We start from the raw sequence: 16,946 nt of genomic DNA, 5'->3' as shown, positions 1-16,946 counted from the left end.
TCTGTTAAAAAAAAAAAAAGCCAGGCAGATATAATCACATGGTTGACTTCATGTCAGGACTGATTTTCTGAGGATTAAGCTCATGGGCTGCTATTTATTTCTCACTTGTAACAAAGCCCACTAACTGGCAGTCACGATAAAAGTCTCCTGCCATGCATTACTTCTGCATCCACCCAGTATTTGCACAGCAACAAGCCCTGAAAAAAAAGAATTTGTTCTTGTGCACAAGCTGAATGAAAATTCCTCAGGATTCTCTTCGGCCTGACAGGATAGGTGTGCTCTCTGGCAGCCAGACACAGAACAGAACCAGCATCCTGAATCATTTTTTCTCATATTTCAGGACACGAGTGTGCAAAACGGCTCGACATGACAAATGCCACTCTTGGTGCAATCCAACTAAGATTCATCTGTGTTCGGTTCTATTTCATGGTGGTGTTTCAGAACATGGTATAGAATTTTTGGTTGGTCGGTGGGCCGCCCTGTCAGCTCTGCTTTTCAGAGAGCAGGGTGGTGTCCACGGACCCAGGCTGGACAGCAAACTCGTTTTTTGTTCTCCCCTTCACATCGCCAACTCCAGCTGTCACACCAAGGGACAAAAGGCAGGGGGAGAAGAGGGGGGTGCTCGCTGAATGGAAAAAATAAACTGGAGAGCTCCCGTCACACAACCCCCCCCCCTCCCTAAGCCTCGTCATCTGCATTTGACAGGACCCCTGTTCTCCTCTCTTCACCGCCCCTTTTCTTTTGCTTTCTCCTTTTCTATCCCTGTGCTCCTCATAATCCCCCTTTCTCGCTCTTTCCCTGCTAAGTGCAGCTGTTGCTCTCCATTGGATCTGGGTTTTTTTCAGACTGATTGCTAATTAGGATTACATTTTAGAGAGTTTTATCTTGAAAACTTGTAAAACTTGCAATTTTCCACCCCCTCTTTTCGTTATCTAGCAGATCTGAGAGGGGAGCAGAGAAAAGACTTACCCAATTACACATAATTTACATTATAAGCTAAACTTTTTTTTTCTGCTAATCTTCAATGTGTTCAATGTTTTCCAGTACTGTACTGTGTAGCCTCTCATTGTGGCGCTCATTTCTGCTTTGAATGCGCCTCCTTTGAAGAATAGGTTGCCCCATCTCCCTCATTCTGCCCACAGAAGTGAATCACTGGGAGTGGGAGCTCATGGGGGAGAAGGAGAGCCTGAGAAAACCACAATTCACACACCAAATACAGAGACCCCTAGTAGCTCAACAAATGAGTGACTAGCCCTATGTCCATTTATATTGCCACTCGGCCGCAAGCCTATTAGCCAGGCATTGCTCCTTGAACATTCACTGTCGACAACATGTGGAGGCATCGCTATAGCAACCAGTGGATATGACATGTGCAATGGACGGGGACTTCTGAGCTGCTGAATATAAGGAGGGGCTCAGCCTTAACTAAATGATCGGGGGAGGAAAAAAAAAGCCAACCCCACCACCTCCCCTTCTCTTTTCATTGGCACAGAGGAGCTGAAAGGACTCAGTAGTGGGGCTTCTGCACATTCTTCCAAGGCTCGGAAAATCAGGCGGGCATATCCCACATTCTTCTCCTTTTTTCTTATTCTCTCCGACTCCGACCCTTTTTTTTTCCATCTACAAACTGAAGCGGCGCTCTTTTGTTAGCGCGGAGGGACGCATGGGACCCTCCAAAGGAGAACTTTTCGGTGAGGCGAGTGTGAGTGGGCGGCCGGGACGCAAACGCCTGTCGGAGCTGCGGCGAGCGCCAGTGCGCATCCGCGCTCATCCACACTCATCCACGCTCATCCACGCTCTCTGGAATAGCTCCTCGCGAAATGGATTTAGGTAATTATCTTCTGCTTTAAAATATATGACTTTTGCGGATCGATGTTAATGGAAAAAAATGGTGGTTGGCTGATTATTTATCCTCGTGGTTGCGCTTTATTCCGTTCTCTCCATGCGCGATGCGTTACTGGAGATAATTTTTTCAAAAGCTTGGGGGGCATCTAAATCAAACGAACATGTGAGCCTAACCTGAGAGGGTCGGATGCTTTGCTGTGAGCACATCTGGAGACAAAGTTTGCGCAGGTTCATACTGCGTGGCGCGGGAAGCATCTGACTCCAATGTCCAAATAAGAAAGTTGGATTTTCATTCAGTGCCGTGGGAAAATAAATAAATAAAAACACATAAAAAGGGGAGGGGGGGCTCATATTTTTACCTTTTTTATTTATTTATGCTTAATAATCTCTTATAAATGGAAACAATATTAATATAATTATATTTATGTTTTAAAATGATGAATATGAAGTATTTTTTTTATTTTGTTTGCAAATAGATTAAATCATTCCAACCATTCAATTTTTACATTAAACTTTATTGTTCAAAAAAAAAAATTTTTTTGCTTGAGTAAATCTATATGGTCCTACTCAGCACATAAAACCTTAGAATTGGTGCTAACATGTTTACTTAACAAAACCTCAACTGTAAAAGTGTACTAAAATTTAAAGTCACAGTAGTAACTTTAAACTGATTTATGGTTTTTCAGTTGTGTGAGGTTAAAGCTTTTCTTAAAGGTTATTGTGATGTGTATGAATGGACATCCATTTGCGGGACTGCACCTCTTTTACTGACCCTGCCTCTCATAATTTGAATAATCCAGAGCACCGACATCCATCTGGCCCGTCTCCCCTCAGATTGGATTATTCACCAAACAAGGGGGATGAATAGAGAGAACCAGAGATAGAAAATCTATAAAACATAGAGTAGCAGCACATTACATATGATGTAATATTTTAAATTAATGTTACTCCTTTTTATAAAAAAAAAGAGTCAAATATTTTCTCCATATGCTCTATTGCTCCACATGCAATAACTTACTAAGCAAATTTAAAGATAAAATGAACATATTTAAACTAAAAGTTACAGAGAAAAATATTTAATTTTAATAATTTAAACATTTAGTATTAGTTCAATTATTTTCTATTATTATGGTTAAATAAAATAAGTTTCCTTAAAAAAACAAAAACAGAAACCATTGGCTTTGAAGCCTTGAATCATCTTTCTTCATTTCTTTTCCTCTGAAGTCCCTCCTGTTTCTTTCAATGTGATTACTGCCTTCAAACGCTCTTTTATGCTAGCAGTGAATTCCAAGCCTGTTTGTTCCCCCAGTGGAACAGCTTTTTTATCCATTTTAAGGTGAAAATCTTTCAATAGCTGCCTCAGATAAAAGGCCATGTCTCTGATGAACTTGATTACATCCTTTTTGTGTGAGAGCCTTGGTGTGTTTTGGGCTCTCGTGCTAGATTTGTGTCTGTGGAGCTTTTTTTATTTTTTTCAAAAAGTATTTGAAAATAGATTTTAACTTTTGGAATTGTTATTTCATTGTCTGGTTTTGTCCAAATCTGCCTTAAAATGCCCCGTAAATGAAAACAGAGGCGATTGTAGTGTTACTCTGTCTGACAGACAGAGACAGACACGTCTCTGGTTGAAGAGCTTTCCCCTGTGCATCAGGCCTCTTCAGACCTCTCACATGCATTCTAACCTCTTATTGCTTGATTGGAGCTTCATGCTGGAGGCACTGCACTCGCAATCACCAGCAGCTATCTTCTGGCCCGACTCAGTAGTGGAACAAACCAACACGAAGGCCTTAGCGGTCAAAAGCCACAAGGTCATTGCTTTTGGTGTGACGTGAGGAGTCGTGCGAAAACACCACAAAATGCTGCCGCTCTTTATTTGGCTCCTTAGGCTGACTGTTGGAGCTTTTTATTTGTTTATTTTTTTTCCAAGGGTGTAGGTTTGATTCCCCACGCCCATCCATCATTCAATATTGCATGCAGACAATTAGGAGCCTGCTGATGAATGTGTGCATGGTTATTGATACTGCCCTTTTGCAGATGTATAGCTATTAGAGCGCGTGCTTCTGGTAAAATTAGATCAGAATCTGAGAAGAACTGGCTTGCACCACAAACCCAATGTTTTCATGTCAATCCCAGAGACAGTAAGGATGATTTATGTGAAGAAAATAATTCAGGGCAAATTGCATCTCTCTGCTTTTGCAACCATTTGACAGGATGCGAGTGGATTTGGAAAAATAAAATTACAATCGTGGCAGCAATTTGGGGATTTGTGAGAAATCCATCTCAATTCTGATTGTTACTGTTTTAAAATATTCAACATCAATGGAGCAGAGATAATTTGTCCCCAAAGTAAACTTTTTTTTCTCTTATCAATCAACAATTTTACCTTTCCTAAAATAAACGTGGCTCTGATAAATTAATGCACCCAAACTGTTTTCATGAAAGGAGTTTTATAACTGCTTGGTGATCCGCTCTGGCCTGTTTGTGTCCCCCAGCCCCTGGTAGCCATTAGCTGTGCAGCTTTAGGACAGGGTCTAATCCAGCCAAACTCTGGACCAGAGGAGCTAATTAAGCACAAGCTTTTAGTATCCCAGACTCCTGCAGCTTCACAGTGCCAGCCTGCTTCATGGCAGCAGTAAATGGGGTCGTAAATATCTGTAGTGGTGGTACGTAAATGGAAGGAAGCAGATGACAGATGCTAGAAATAAGGTTGAGAGAGACTAAACGCATGTTTTAAGGCAAGTGTTAGAGGTGTTTATTAAGTGGGGCAGTTCACATAGCCCTGTGGGTCGATGTAAGGAGGTGTAGGTAAGAGAAGAAGCTTTTGCCCCCCCCATTGCATTCCATTTTTGTCAACACAAGCCTCTCAGGTGAAAAATGAGGTGCTGCAGGCTTGATGTGGCGCCTGCTGTAAATCAAAAATGATGGTGTCAATCTAAGAGGCGACAGAGTAGCATCCTTTACAGCTCTGACAGTGTGTTTTCTCTCTACTTGTGTTCATTCTCCAGAGAGGCAGCCTGACCCAGATCCCCGTGGTGAAGGAGACCAGGGTGGAGTCTGGCCAGTTCCTGCTGCTCTCCATCCTCTGTGTGTTCTTCATCCTGGTGGCGGTGGCAGTGTCCGCCACCTTCTTCTGCGTGCGCCAGCGCTCACACCTCCACATGAAGGAGAAGCTGGCCAGCCTGGGGACTGACACCAGCACTGACGCCACTGCAACCTATCAGGTTAGACCAACCCCCTCACCAGGAGCCAATCAGAGGCCAGGACACAGAGCCTGTGCTCTGCTATTGGAGAAGCTCCTCTTGTGATCATTCAGTTGGCAGATGAGTGTCTGAGCAATTTTTTTCTCCTCTGTGCTTTAGATGGATTTTATTTGCAGTGACCATAAAGTTTAAAGAATGAATTGAGTTAATTTTAATCCTTTAATTTGATTACATGTTGTTGTTTTATCGTTCATTTCCTGCTTAGATTTCAATCTTTTCAAAGTGTGATTTTTGCATCTGCATGTGAGGCGGGGAAGGAGTCAGCACCATGACCTATTCCCTCAGTTCCTCCTGGGCAGGGGGTAGCTGGGGCTTATTGATTTTCCAGGGTTGGGGCTCAGCTGTGCCCAGCATGGCATTCTCAACACATTTATCTGCGTGTCGCCTTAACATTTTCAATATTTAATCAGGTTTTCACAGGGCTGATGCAAAAGCCAAAGGGGTCATAGTTATGGGCCGCATATTGTAAAAAAAAAAAAAAGAACAAAAGTTGTCCAAAAAATGAAATGCTCAATTTTTTTCCTTATAGTTTGCTTTGTTCTGCACCTACACATCAAAACGTCAAACCTTTAGCTTGATGTTTTCCAGACAGAGTTCCTGAGACATAGAAAAATGGATGTACAGATTGTATAGACTGTCCAGCTTGTTTTTACTGTTTTAAAACAGCTTTAAAAAAAAAGGTGGGGGGGCAATAGGGAGCTAGTAATCCTACGACCTGTTCCCCCCTACAGGCTCCTCTTCATTTCTACTCTGGCTCTAACTGCATCCCTCTGCCTTCTTCGGGGACAATTTCTCGGCCCTGGCAGGCAGCGGCGCTTTGCAGAGATGCTGAGAAGTGGGATGAATTATGAGGTGGACCTGGATGGTGCCCTGAGGCCAAGGCCCTGGGCACCGCTTCATGGCTCTAATCATTAAAGTCTGATGGTGAAAAAAAGCTGATCCAAGACTAGGGCTTAGAAGAGGAGGGAGGACTGTGCTCTAGAGGGAAATATCACTATGATTCATCATGAGATAGTGTGTGCTTTCACAAGACATTTTCTCTGGGCTGCCCTGTCCTCGCTCAGATTAATTGAGTATGGAAATGAATTCAGTGAAGAAGACAGCTTTGCCTCCCAAAATTAAACATGGTGAGGTTAAAAGATTGGAGGTTTAACACACAAATAAGGAGGAGACCGCAGCCTACTGTGCAGAAAAAAATTCTCTGAAGAAAAAAAAAAGGTGTAGTAAGGACCCTTTTTTCCTCGTTTTCTGGCACGTTCTGCAGATGATCACTGTGGGAGAGAAACTGAGTCATAAGCAGTGATTTCATCTAAGTAAAGGGTGTTTGAGCATGATATCCAAGGGGCTTGATCAAACCAAAGAATTAACATTCTTGATGAAGCATTTTTATCTCTTTGGCTTCTCTGCGGATTCAGTCTTTTTGACTGATTGCTCCGTTATACTGTCATGTGTCTACTTTTGCTAAAAAAATAATAAAGCTCCTCTTTTAATAAATAATAGCAAGTAACAGGGTCTGACTTTAAAAAACAGGCTGATTTTTGTGATATATATTTCTTCCATAAATAAATCCCTGGAAAGAGTCATTGAGTAGGAGGAAAGTGTAGCTTTTTTTTTTTCCCAAAGTCATCTTTGCTTTCTTAACCATGTATTTTTGACATAATTAATATAATCTCCATAATCCAAGAGGATAAGCCACTAATCTACAGTGAAAAAGACAGGATTTTACAATAAGAACTCAACTCTTTACAGCTGAGGCTCAGCACTTAAAATACATCGACTATTGTTGTGAGCATGAGAAAAAGATAAACACATGACAGTTTGCAAGGAATGTGAGGAAAAGCAGCATTCAGGATTATCCGGTCCTTCACCGTCTCCATGCTCTGTCATACCCAGGAGCTGTGTCGCCAGCGCATGGCAATCAGAACCTCTGAGCGAGTTGAGCGACCGGAGACCCTGCGGCACTCCCGCCTCAACAGCGTCTCGTCTCAGTTCAGCGATGGCCCCGCAGCCAGCCCGTCAACTCGCAGCAGCACCTCATCGTGGTGTGAGGAGCCAGTCCCATCCAACATGGACATCTCCACTGGTCACATGATCCTGGTAAGGACTCCAAAAAAACATACAGGCAGTGATTCAGTGGTAAGAAATGGGCAATAAAAAGTCTATTAAAAAAGCCTGTAGGCATGATTATATCCAAGTGTAGGTCCATGCAGTGACAATGGCATTGATAATGTCATTTATGAGGTTCACATAGCAATGTTTCAGATCTGCAAAACTGAATTTAGCAGTTTTGAATTGAAACAAAAACAAGAGTTCTGGTTAAATACAAAGTCCTGCTAAAGGGGATGTACTTTAAAAAATAACAGTAAGATAAGTGGGATTGAGCTGCTACTAGTAGTTAAAAGAGATTTAAAAAATGTTTAGAAAATCTAGATTTCCATACTCAGGTACATCCACAAGAACCTTTTTTTTAAATTAAATAATAGATTTATATATTTGACATGTTAGTAACTTAAAATTACAATATATTCCGTTTTGAATTTGCCTCATGTTTCTTTATTTATCTGTTTGGCTGTGTCTCTTTTTTTCTGCTCACTCGTACCTTGTGTTTTCAAAAGCCTCTTATCTTTGTTTGTTTCTTTCATCACTCTTCCTGCTGTTTTTCTCTTCCTGTCTTATCTTGACTCAGCTGCCTTCATTTTTTTCCTCCCTTTACTTTTTTTCCCCTTCTACTTTGTCATTTTCTTTCCTTATCACTCCTTCCCTCTGTTTCCTCTCTGACACTTTTGTCTCTCACCCATTTAGCTAAATAATCCAGACATTGTTTTTGGGTTTTTTTGCGTGATGAGAGCAGCACCAAAGTGAAATATCATTAGCCGGATAAATGTAATCTGAGCATTTTTGAGATGCTGCTCTTTTTTCTGTCCATGTGTGTGTTTTTAATGAAAAATATTTAGGTTGCCAGCATTCCCACAAACACACAATGGATTGTTTTAATTTTGCACAACTTTCATTTGAAACAAGCTTGATAAAAGGAATGGATAGATGCCTCGCGGTGTTTCCATTAATGGAGAGAGCATTCATCACACCGCATGTCTGGCTTTTATACTGGGAGTCTATAATGAATGAGAGAGAATCTGAGTAATGCCTTGCATTGGTGGTAATAGATGGGTTTTGTTGCACTCGTCAAGGCTTGTTTGTGAAGCTCCTTTTGAAAACATTGACAATAGAAAAGCATTTAGCCGCACAAATAACAAAAGAGCCACGGTGAATCATTTCTAGGGGCCGTTGTTATTATTAGCCCTTGTTTCTTTGCAGCTACAATGCAGGAATTAGAATGTAGAAAGGTAAAACGCACCAGGACTTCACTTCTGATTCAAGGCATGATTGACACAAAAATGTCCTATAGGGGCTCTTCTTTAAGATTCTACAACCATCCCACGTGAAACCATGTGTGAGATTGCCTTGTTATCACTGATATCAGGCCTATATTTCCCTCCATCTCAGCTCCTCTCTTCCACTCATATTCTCTTTCTGGCTCTTTTGAGCTCACACGCTATAAAGAGGATGATGAATACCCAGTTTTCCAAAAGGACCGTTGCTGGGGGTCCTGTTTTTCTGAGGCCAAATCACCTTACACACATTTTTTCACACACACACACACACACACGCAGAGAGATTTCGGTGGTGTCAGGATAAATGAACTCAGATGCTGTGTCCTGCTGTGCAGGCCGTTTTAAGACTGAAGAAGTCTTGCATAATGACTTCTAACTTCAGAACTGAAACTGAATGCCTCTGTGCTGAGTCATCTGTTGTGACTTTGTTCCCCCTGCTTTCTTTATCCTTTTTATATCTTTGGCAAAACCTCTGATGTTTTGCTAAGTTTTTATTCTTTTTTTATGTTGCACTGGGATGCTCTAACTAGCCCTTTTATCTGCATTGAGAGGTTAAATGATCAGCTGCGGCATGGGAGCAGCATGTGGCTGCAACAGTGCATTTCAGAACCATGGACAGCACACTCATTAAGTAGAGAAAAAGGGAGAAAACATTAAATCAGTGGCTGAAGTACTTTTTAAGAAAAAAATTATATCCCATAAGTAGCTCGAGGCTCCTGATCATTAAGAGTTTTTAATCTTTTTTATGATTTATTTGCTCAGTAGTAAAATGGATGTTCTCGCCTCAATATTTTTTTCTCTGTAGTTTTAAATTGGTTGTTCTATTAAAAGTAGCTTTTATTTAGCTATTATTTGTCACAAAAAAAGACATTTTACATTATAATTCCTTTTCCAGACTCACGGCTGCTTATTGTAGCATAAAGCACTCCGCAAAAACTGCCACCAGCGTTAGAATTTTACAGCCGAGTCGGACGTGTTACCTGTTGTGTCTGGTTCTTCTGCTTGTGCCTTCATCCTGATTTCATCCTGCGCCCTTTTGCTGCTGCCGAGACTGCTTATGAAGGATTAGACATTGTTTCCCTGACAGTCAGGCCTCCCATCCCAGCCCTGTGATTGGCAGACATAATCCTCCCCATTCACCAAGCCTTCGTTACTCTGTCTCTGGAATACACCATGGTCCGCTGCCTTCCCCCTTGGAAACGGGAGGGCTTGATAAGGGCCTGCTGGCTGCATTGCATTAAGCTATGAAAAATATGAATTTGGAATGCAATCGATTCAGGGCATCGCTTGAATAGAACGGGATGCAATTCAGAGTGGATATATCGAGTACATGGAGATGTAATATTGGTGGAGGAGGTGGGATGCTGTCAGGCTGGCATGCAGAGAGTACTTGTGCAGGGTGACAAGAGCATGGTGCTGACAGGCTCTGTCAAGTGGCCATAATGGCATTCTGTCATTTTCCTGGGAAGACAGCACTGTGTGTTCCTGTAGACAACACACAACTTGAGTTCGGAAAAACACATGCATACCCACTATTAGGACTGACATTACCTTTTTTTTCTAAACATTTGCATATGTCCCGTGCATTACATTAATGTCCCAAATATAGATACTAAAGACCCACTCACGATCATCTTATGATCTATTTTTAAAGCGTTCCCAGTGGTCTTTCAATTATGAGTATGCTGTTTATAGCCAAAAAAAGTTTTCTAGGACATAGTTTCTGCAGAGCGGCAGAGGTTCATTAGAAATTCACCTCTTAGATTTGGGCCGGACCATTGGTGTGGAGCAACCCTGCCCCCATCCCCTCTCCACTGCTTTTTTCCTACGCCACAAAAAAGATCTTTTTTTTTTTCTCAAACTGAATTTTTTCATCTGCTCCTGATTCACAACGATTTGAATAAAGAATTACTCAGAAATGACATTTTGAGTTTATTTTTCCCAATAAATGTCCTCCAATAATAGAAAAATGGCACAAGAACATAAAAAAAACAGGATTTTGTGTGGGTCTGAAATCAATAGTATCCGAATTTCCCTCAAGTGGTTCTTTGCTCTTACTTTCACTTTTAAACCTGAAATAAACCTCTATGTCGACTTTTAACAATAAACAATTATTCCATTGTATGTAGTGTTTTTAATATTTCATAAGCCTCTCTGTGCCCTTTGCATTCATGCAAGGAAATTCTGGATTCCTGATCCATCAGAGGTTAATTGCCCATTATCTGTTGGACAAGCTTCATTGTGATTATCATCTTGGTTGTAATTGTATGTGTTCTGTAAAGACTTTAGAGAGCTCTGAATGTAAGAATGGAGCATCACCTCTCTGCTCTGCCTACCTGTATACTTCCTTTAATATGGGATGAAAACGCAGCACATCCGGGTATCGTTGTCATTATATTAGCCAGCTGATCCCTGACATCAGTTTATGAGTCTGTAATCTTCTGTTTCGCACAATAGTGGACTGAACCATTAAATCCCATCGGGAGGGAAGCCATGATACAGGAGAGGAAAGGAAACAACTAAAGGGGTCTCGTCTTGGCAGCTCCAGACTCTAAGCTCCCTCCGACTTTAACTGCTTGAGGAGAAGGCCGTTACTCCTCCCCTTTTCTTCTTCCATCTTTGTCTCTCTGGCGAATTCAATTTTGTCTTCTCCAAACGTCGGCTTAAATGCAGACAATCTTATCAGGGCCTGTGCAAGCAGTGAGGGACGGGATTGAAGCACCCTGAAGTATTTCCAATGCAGACAAGTCTTCCAGGAGTCTTAACTGTGTGGTTTTTTTTTTTCTTCCTTTCTGTCTGACTCACAAATGCACCAACATTAGAACACCTTCCCACCTCAATCCTCTGCAGCCTCACCCAGTCATTCTGCTTCACTGGAGCTCGAGTTAATAATGCACTGTGACAGCTGATCATAGCTATAAACAAGAGGAGTTTTTGTCTTCTCATTTCAAGTGTTTTAAGATGCAATTAAAAATAATAAAACCTATTACTTGAAAATATAGCAAAGATTAAAAAAAAATTGTTTTCTCGGATAAAATGTGTCCAGTTTTTTTCTTATTTTTACATCTATATTTTCGGATAAAACTGTTTGGCGTTCAAAGTAGTGGCTGAGGTTATGTGTGGTTTTTTTTGTTCTAGTCGTACATGGAGGACCACTTAAAGAACAAGAACCGTCTGGAGCGTGAGTGGGAGGCGCTATGCTCCTACCAAGCAGAGCCCAGCGCCTGCAGCGTGGGTCAAGGCGAGCAGAACTCCAAGAGGAACCGCTCTGATGGCGTGGTTGCATGTGAGTCCATTAGGAAGCCTGTGCTTTTTTTTTTTTATATTCCTACGGGAACGTTCCCACCATTTTATGAAACTCATCCGAAGTTGGTCATGGAGCTCCAACAGTTTCAGAAATGTATTTGTGAACACATGCTCCAAAAATGAACATAAAGCGAGTCGAATAAACATGCCAAGGGGAAACAGTGGAAAATATGTTCTCAAAATGAACAAATAATGATTGTTAGTATTCCAGCCAAGGAGCATCTCTTAAATCCATGCTGTAGAAACTCTATGATGTAAGAAGAATCCTGTCTTGCAATGAGTTTACATCATTGGAATGGTGCTGCTGACAGACGAAAAGAAGTCTTTATAACAGTTGTTTCAGTTAAGAAACCTCTGTTAATAAATGTAATAATAATAAATTTAATAATAATTTAATAATAATTTAAAGTTAGTAATTTTCACCCCCTGAGCTTTAAACGTCTCTAAAAAATTTCAAACAATGCAAGAATTTCTTTTTTGTTAAATGTTACAATTATAACCCACTTATGCAATTACATCACTTTCTGTTTTTTCAGTTGGAGCTAAAAGATATTTTACATCTTCTTTGTAGTAAAAGGATTTGACTTTTCCAAGTCCATTTAAATTAAGGATGCAATGATTCACTTTCCCCAAGATTTTTTACATTTCCATTTCTTGATTTTGGATTTGTTTTAACAAAACATAAACCTAAAAAAATCAGAAAAATCTTGTTTTTAATTTGTTAATTACCAAGTAACTGTGGGAAAAAAAAGCTTTCAGTGGACTCATACTAAGCCCGATGGAATGTAATATAACAATATTAAATACAACACATTTAGCACAACACACATTATTGACGCTTTCAACGTAAATATATGCAAACAGAAGGGATGAAACATGTGGTTCATTTTTTAACTGAGACCTGTGGTATTATTATTCAAATCCTTTTACTTAACTTATGAAAAGTCTGTAATAGAAACAGGATGTGGTTAAATATGTCTATTTATTTAATCTCATAAACAACTGAAACAATTTGTGACATTTTTGTGAAATTTTTCATATATGCATTTAAAATGTATTTTTACTGAAAATTGAAAAAGAAATTAATCACAGACAAAAACTAAAGATTGTCATCCAATATAAAAAAAGTAATTTAAATGCATAATTCAAAGAATGGTAAACACTGATTATTTTCACTTGATTAGAATGATAAACTATAAGTTATGTTGTGATTTTCTGTTTAAGAGGCAAATTCCATGGTCTCAATGGGCATTTATCATGGAGAAAAGGAAATCCAGTCAAGTAGGCATCCTGCAATCCCTGTAACGGCCAATAGGGGGAAACTTTTCAAGATGCATGATAAACAGAAAAAAAAACTGATATGCCTAGTATTTTACAGTCATGTACACATCATCTTTTTTTTAAATTGTTCAAGTTGTGCTAGACAGCATAAGTACTAATCTGAATTGATTTGTTATTAAATTATGATATTTTTAACAGCTGATGGACCTCCTGTCTGTTGGCTTTGGCACTCTCAAAACTCCCCGTCTATGATACACAAAGAGATTTGTTTCTTTTGTTTTTTACCTACTTAAACATAACGGCAAAGCAAGATTTTAGGTTTTCATAGTAAATACATGAAAAAAAAGAAAACATACAAAGCAAAAAAGCTAAAGTGGTTTCAGATCCTCTGAAAACGATAAACCTGTCGATTTATTTTTTTGTTTTTGAGCTTTTCGGTTGTTTGTTTGTGAGATTATGATTGTGAAATTGTGTCTGTTTGAGTTTAGATTAAAACTATTAAGTGATAACCTTTTCCTCTCTGTTTACAGATGATCATTCCAGGATCACCCTGAAAGCAGAGAATAATCATGGCAACTCAGATTACATTAATGCAAGCCCCATTGTAAGTACTGTTTACTATGTTGTAGTTGTTGTTGGATCATTTGTGTGTTTTTTTATCTAAACTAAGACAGCAAATACTTTTTTCTCATGGACACCAAAGGAGTCGCTCACATTTTGTCTAGTCAAATCTTTTCATCTGCAGAAAATGTTAGGTTTATATGTGTGTGAGTGTGTGAGGGGAGTAGCAGCAGATGCAGTGGTGTGTGGATAAAAGGACAGCAATTACACCACAAATGGGACCCCTGTCTGAGTCCAACAAAACTGTGATAATTATGTCTGTCAGTGTGGCCTCTTCCCCCCTCATTAGCTGCAGGGGCAGTGCCCTACGAGTAAATACCCCGGTACTTTTTTTTTCTGAGAATGTGAGGTCAGAGAGGCAGAGGGAAGGGCTGATGTTGCCCCCCCGTGAAGCGCAGGAGGACGTCCACACAGGAAAAAGCACGGATAATGGCAAATGCTTGACCACGGATGATGTCCAAGATGTACAGCATCATTAGTGTGAGGAATGCTCGAAGGAATGCGCAGACCCAGAATGCGCAGTCCAACCCTTGTGGTTTCTTTGTCCCCTTTCATTTTGAGGCTCCTCCATTCCCCACCTGTTCTTCATGCTTCTGTCTCTGACTGTTTGTGATGAACTTGAGCCGCCAAGCTCTATCCGAGAAGGAGCAGATCAAAGCCCCACAGACAGACGCTGGAGATGTTTCTCCAGGAACTGATATGACCTATTTTGGTATAAGCTGTGTAAGAGCACTTTTTTTTCTTTACATTTAAATCATTTTTGGAGTCTTTCTTCTTCCAGCAATGGCAAAGGGAAGGACAGCCGAAGCACAGGAGTACTCTTTCATGTCTGTGCTTTAGTATTCATGCAGGGATGTCAGCAAACAGCTACAGCATGTCTGCGTCCTTGAGATTGGCGCATTTGGCGTTTCCCTGTTATTTCAGTGGGGGAGATTTCTTTTCTTTTCTTTTGCTCAGGTGTGAAATTTCAACCAGGCAGGATGAATGGAAAACTGAACGACTCAGTAATAACTAATCAAAGTGTTACAGGTTATTTTTTTCCCAGGTGTGTGTGAATTTTTTCAAAGGGAAAATTGGGGCTGAATTTTTTTTTTGTTTTTTTTTTTTTTGTTTGTTGTTGTTTTTTGGTTTTGTCACACTCATTATATTCCAATATGCCCAACCTGTCTAGCATTCATTCTTCATTATTTATAAATCTATTTTCAAATGAAAAAGGAGCAATTTAGAACTACTGCAGATCTTCAACAAAAAAGAGACACTGTGAGATTGAAATGGAAAACATTTCGAACACATTCCAGCCACTAAAATGAAAATAACTTAAAAAAACAGATTTCAGGTTTTTTTTTTCATTTTTAAACAAAAATCAAAGTTTAACAAACTTTTAGCTTGTATCTGTCTCTTTTTTTTTTTAAAGTCGAAGGACCTAATCCTGTTGTTCAGAATATTAAATGTGAAGATAGGAAATAATTATGGTAATATTAAAGCCATGAAGAAATGCTCCATAATTATTTTTCCGTTAAGGTCGAGCCTCTGCGTCTCTGAATGAAGCAGCAGCTTTAAAGAAAAACACCAAGAGGGAAAAAAATGAAGCAATTTCAGGTGTTTTTGTGTTGTTTCTCCATATAGAAAGGTCAGTAAATATAGCAAAAGCTATTAAATGTGACCATGCAGGTCACTATCACATTTACTGGCTATTATGAAACAAATAAAAGCTATATTTAAGGTTTTAAATGTTTCTTTATTATTCCTGAATTCATTTTCTTCAGAAAACATTGCCATAGGTATAATAATGCATCTTTAGAATGTGATAAAAAACCTTTCAACAACTGATCAATCAACTCTAAATTAGGTCTCACAGGCACCTATGTCCCACCCCGACATTCAGTTGATTCTGTTGTGGTGTCGTTTGATCTGGAGGGCAATTAAGAATTGCTAAGATTAAAAAAATATATATTTTTTATTTGGGGGAGTAACAAAAGTGTTTTGGCACGATCTTTGGCAATTCCAACATGTGATTGCATGGCATGGTTATAAGCTTGATAAGATGATTTCATTTACTTTATTTAAATTTACATTTATTTTCTCTTTGTATGACATCTGCTGCAAAGTGTTGCAGAATTGTGGTTTGCAAATGTGCCTTAGATAGATAAGATGTTAGTCACCAAGTTATGTATGATTTGCTAACTATTTGTTAATGAATAATAGCTACACCCTCATTAACTAGTCAGATCATGAACAAGCCCTTTGTAAATTACTTACTAATGATATGTTAAGTATCGGTTAATGGTGTATACATGTTACTAGGATCTTATTTTAAAGTTGCAACTATTCCAACTTTAGAATAATGTCCAAATAACATATAAGCTAATAACTAATACTTAATTAATACATTACCTCAATATATTACATCACACTTTACAGATCAGGTGTTAATAGTTCTAGTATTTAAATAATACTAGTGACACTTTGTTGAACAGCAAATGGGTGGAACAAGTTCAAACCTGTTGTGTTTTTCAAAAGAAACACTTTCCCAAAAAATAAATTAATATTATTAATTGACTCTGCAAGTGCTTTGTTTTCTTGAAAATGCTAGATAGAAGACATGCAAGAGAATTGCAGCTTTTCCTGTTTTACATACAATATCTTTAAAAAAAAAAAAGAGTTAACATTAACACAGATTAACGTTTTGTTGTATTGTATTAAGCCTTTATTGATGCTTTGGTATGGTCTTCCTAAAGATTTGTTCTATCCAGAAATTCTTTTCTTTTTTTTTCAAGATCTTTTCTTTTAGAGAGGGTTTTCTCAAATCTTGACTTGATGAAATGATAGAAAAGTCTCCTGAATTGCTAAAGAATTATTTTTTTACTTTTTTCTTGCTCTATAATGAAAGAAAAAAAACCCAAAAAAGAGAAACTTCTTTCTGCTCAACTTGTCAGTTTTTCTAGAAGGGGAATATGTATCTTGGACTGATCTAAGTTCCCTACCCCTTTTCAGTTTGCTATTTTGTTTGCCCAGTTGGCAATATTTCATCAAAGTCCTGTGTACCACTATTCAGTGTGTTACCAGACAGTGTGATGTTTCAGCCTTTACACTAATCAGAGCCACAGAGATGACCACATCCTGAGCAACAAAGGGTTTGGAGCACGAATAAGAGTGAATAAGTAAATCAAAGAGTTTCTTTTTCAATAGATCTCCTCTCTCTGGAGTCCAGATGGAGGCTTTGATGGAAGCAGGCAGAATG

The 16,946-nt window shown here is 39.2% G+C and overlaps 1 protein-coding gene across 2 annotated transcripts in view; it reads left to right on the top strand.

The window, feature by feature from the left end:
- The window catches only part of ptprn2 (protein tyrosine phosphatase receptor type N2), a 122,983-nt gene that overhangs the window by 90,344 nt on the left and 15,693 nt on the right, over nucleotides 1–16,946 (top strand). For both annotated transcript variants that reach the window (XM_078938187.1, XM_020712453.3), the window contains 4 exons: nucleotides 4,851–5,066; nucleotides 6,999–7,202; nucleotides 11,636–11,783; nucleotides 13,615–13,688. In XM_078938187.1, coding sequence (XP_078794313.1) covers nucleotides 4,851–5,066; nucleotides 6,999–7,202; nucleotides 11,636–11,783; nucleotides 13,615–13,688 — 642 coding nt within the window. The remainder of the gene's footprint in view (nucleotides 1–4,850; nucleotides 5,067–6,998; nucleotides 7,203–11,635; nucleotides 11,784–13,614; nucleotides 13,689–16,946) is intronic.

This window comes from Oryzias latipes, chromosome 20 (genome assembly GCF_053564925.1).
Source record: "Oryzias latipes strain Hd-rR chromosome 20, Olatipes_Hd-rR_3.1".
NCBI lineage: Eukaryota > Metazoa > Chordata > Actinopteri > Beloniformes > Adrianichthyidae > Oryzias > Oryzias latipes.
This window is presented reverse-complemented; position numbering and strand designations above follow the sequence as displayed.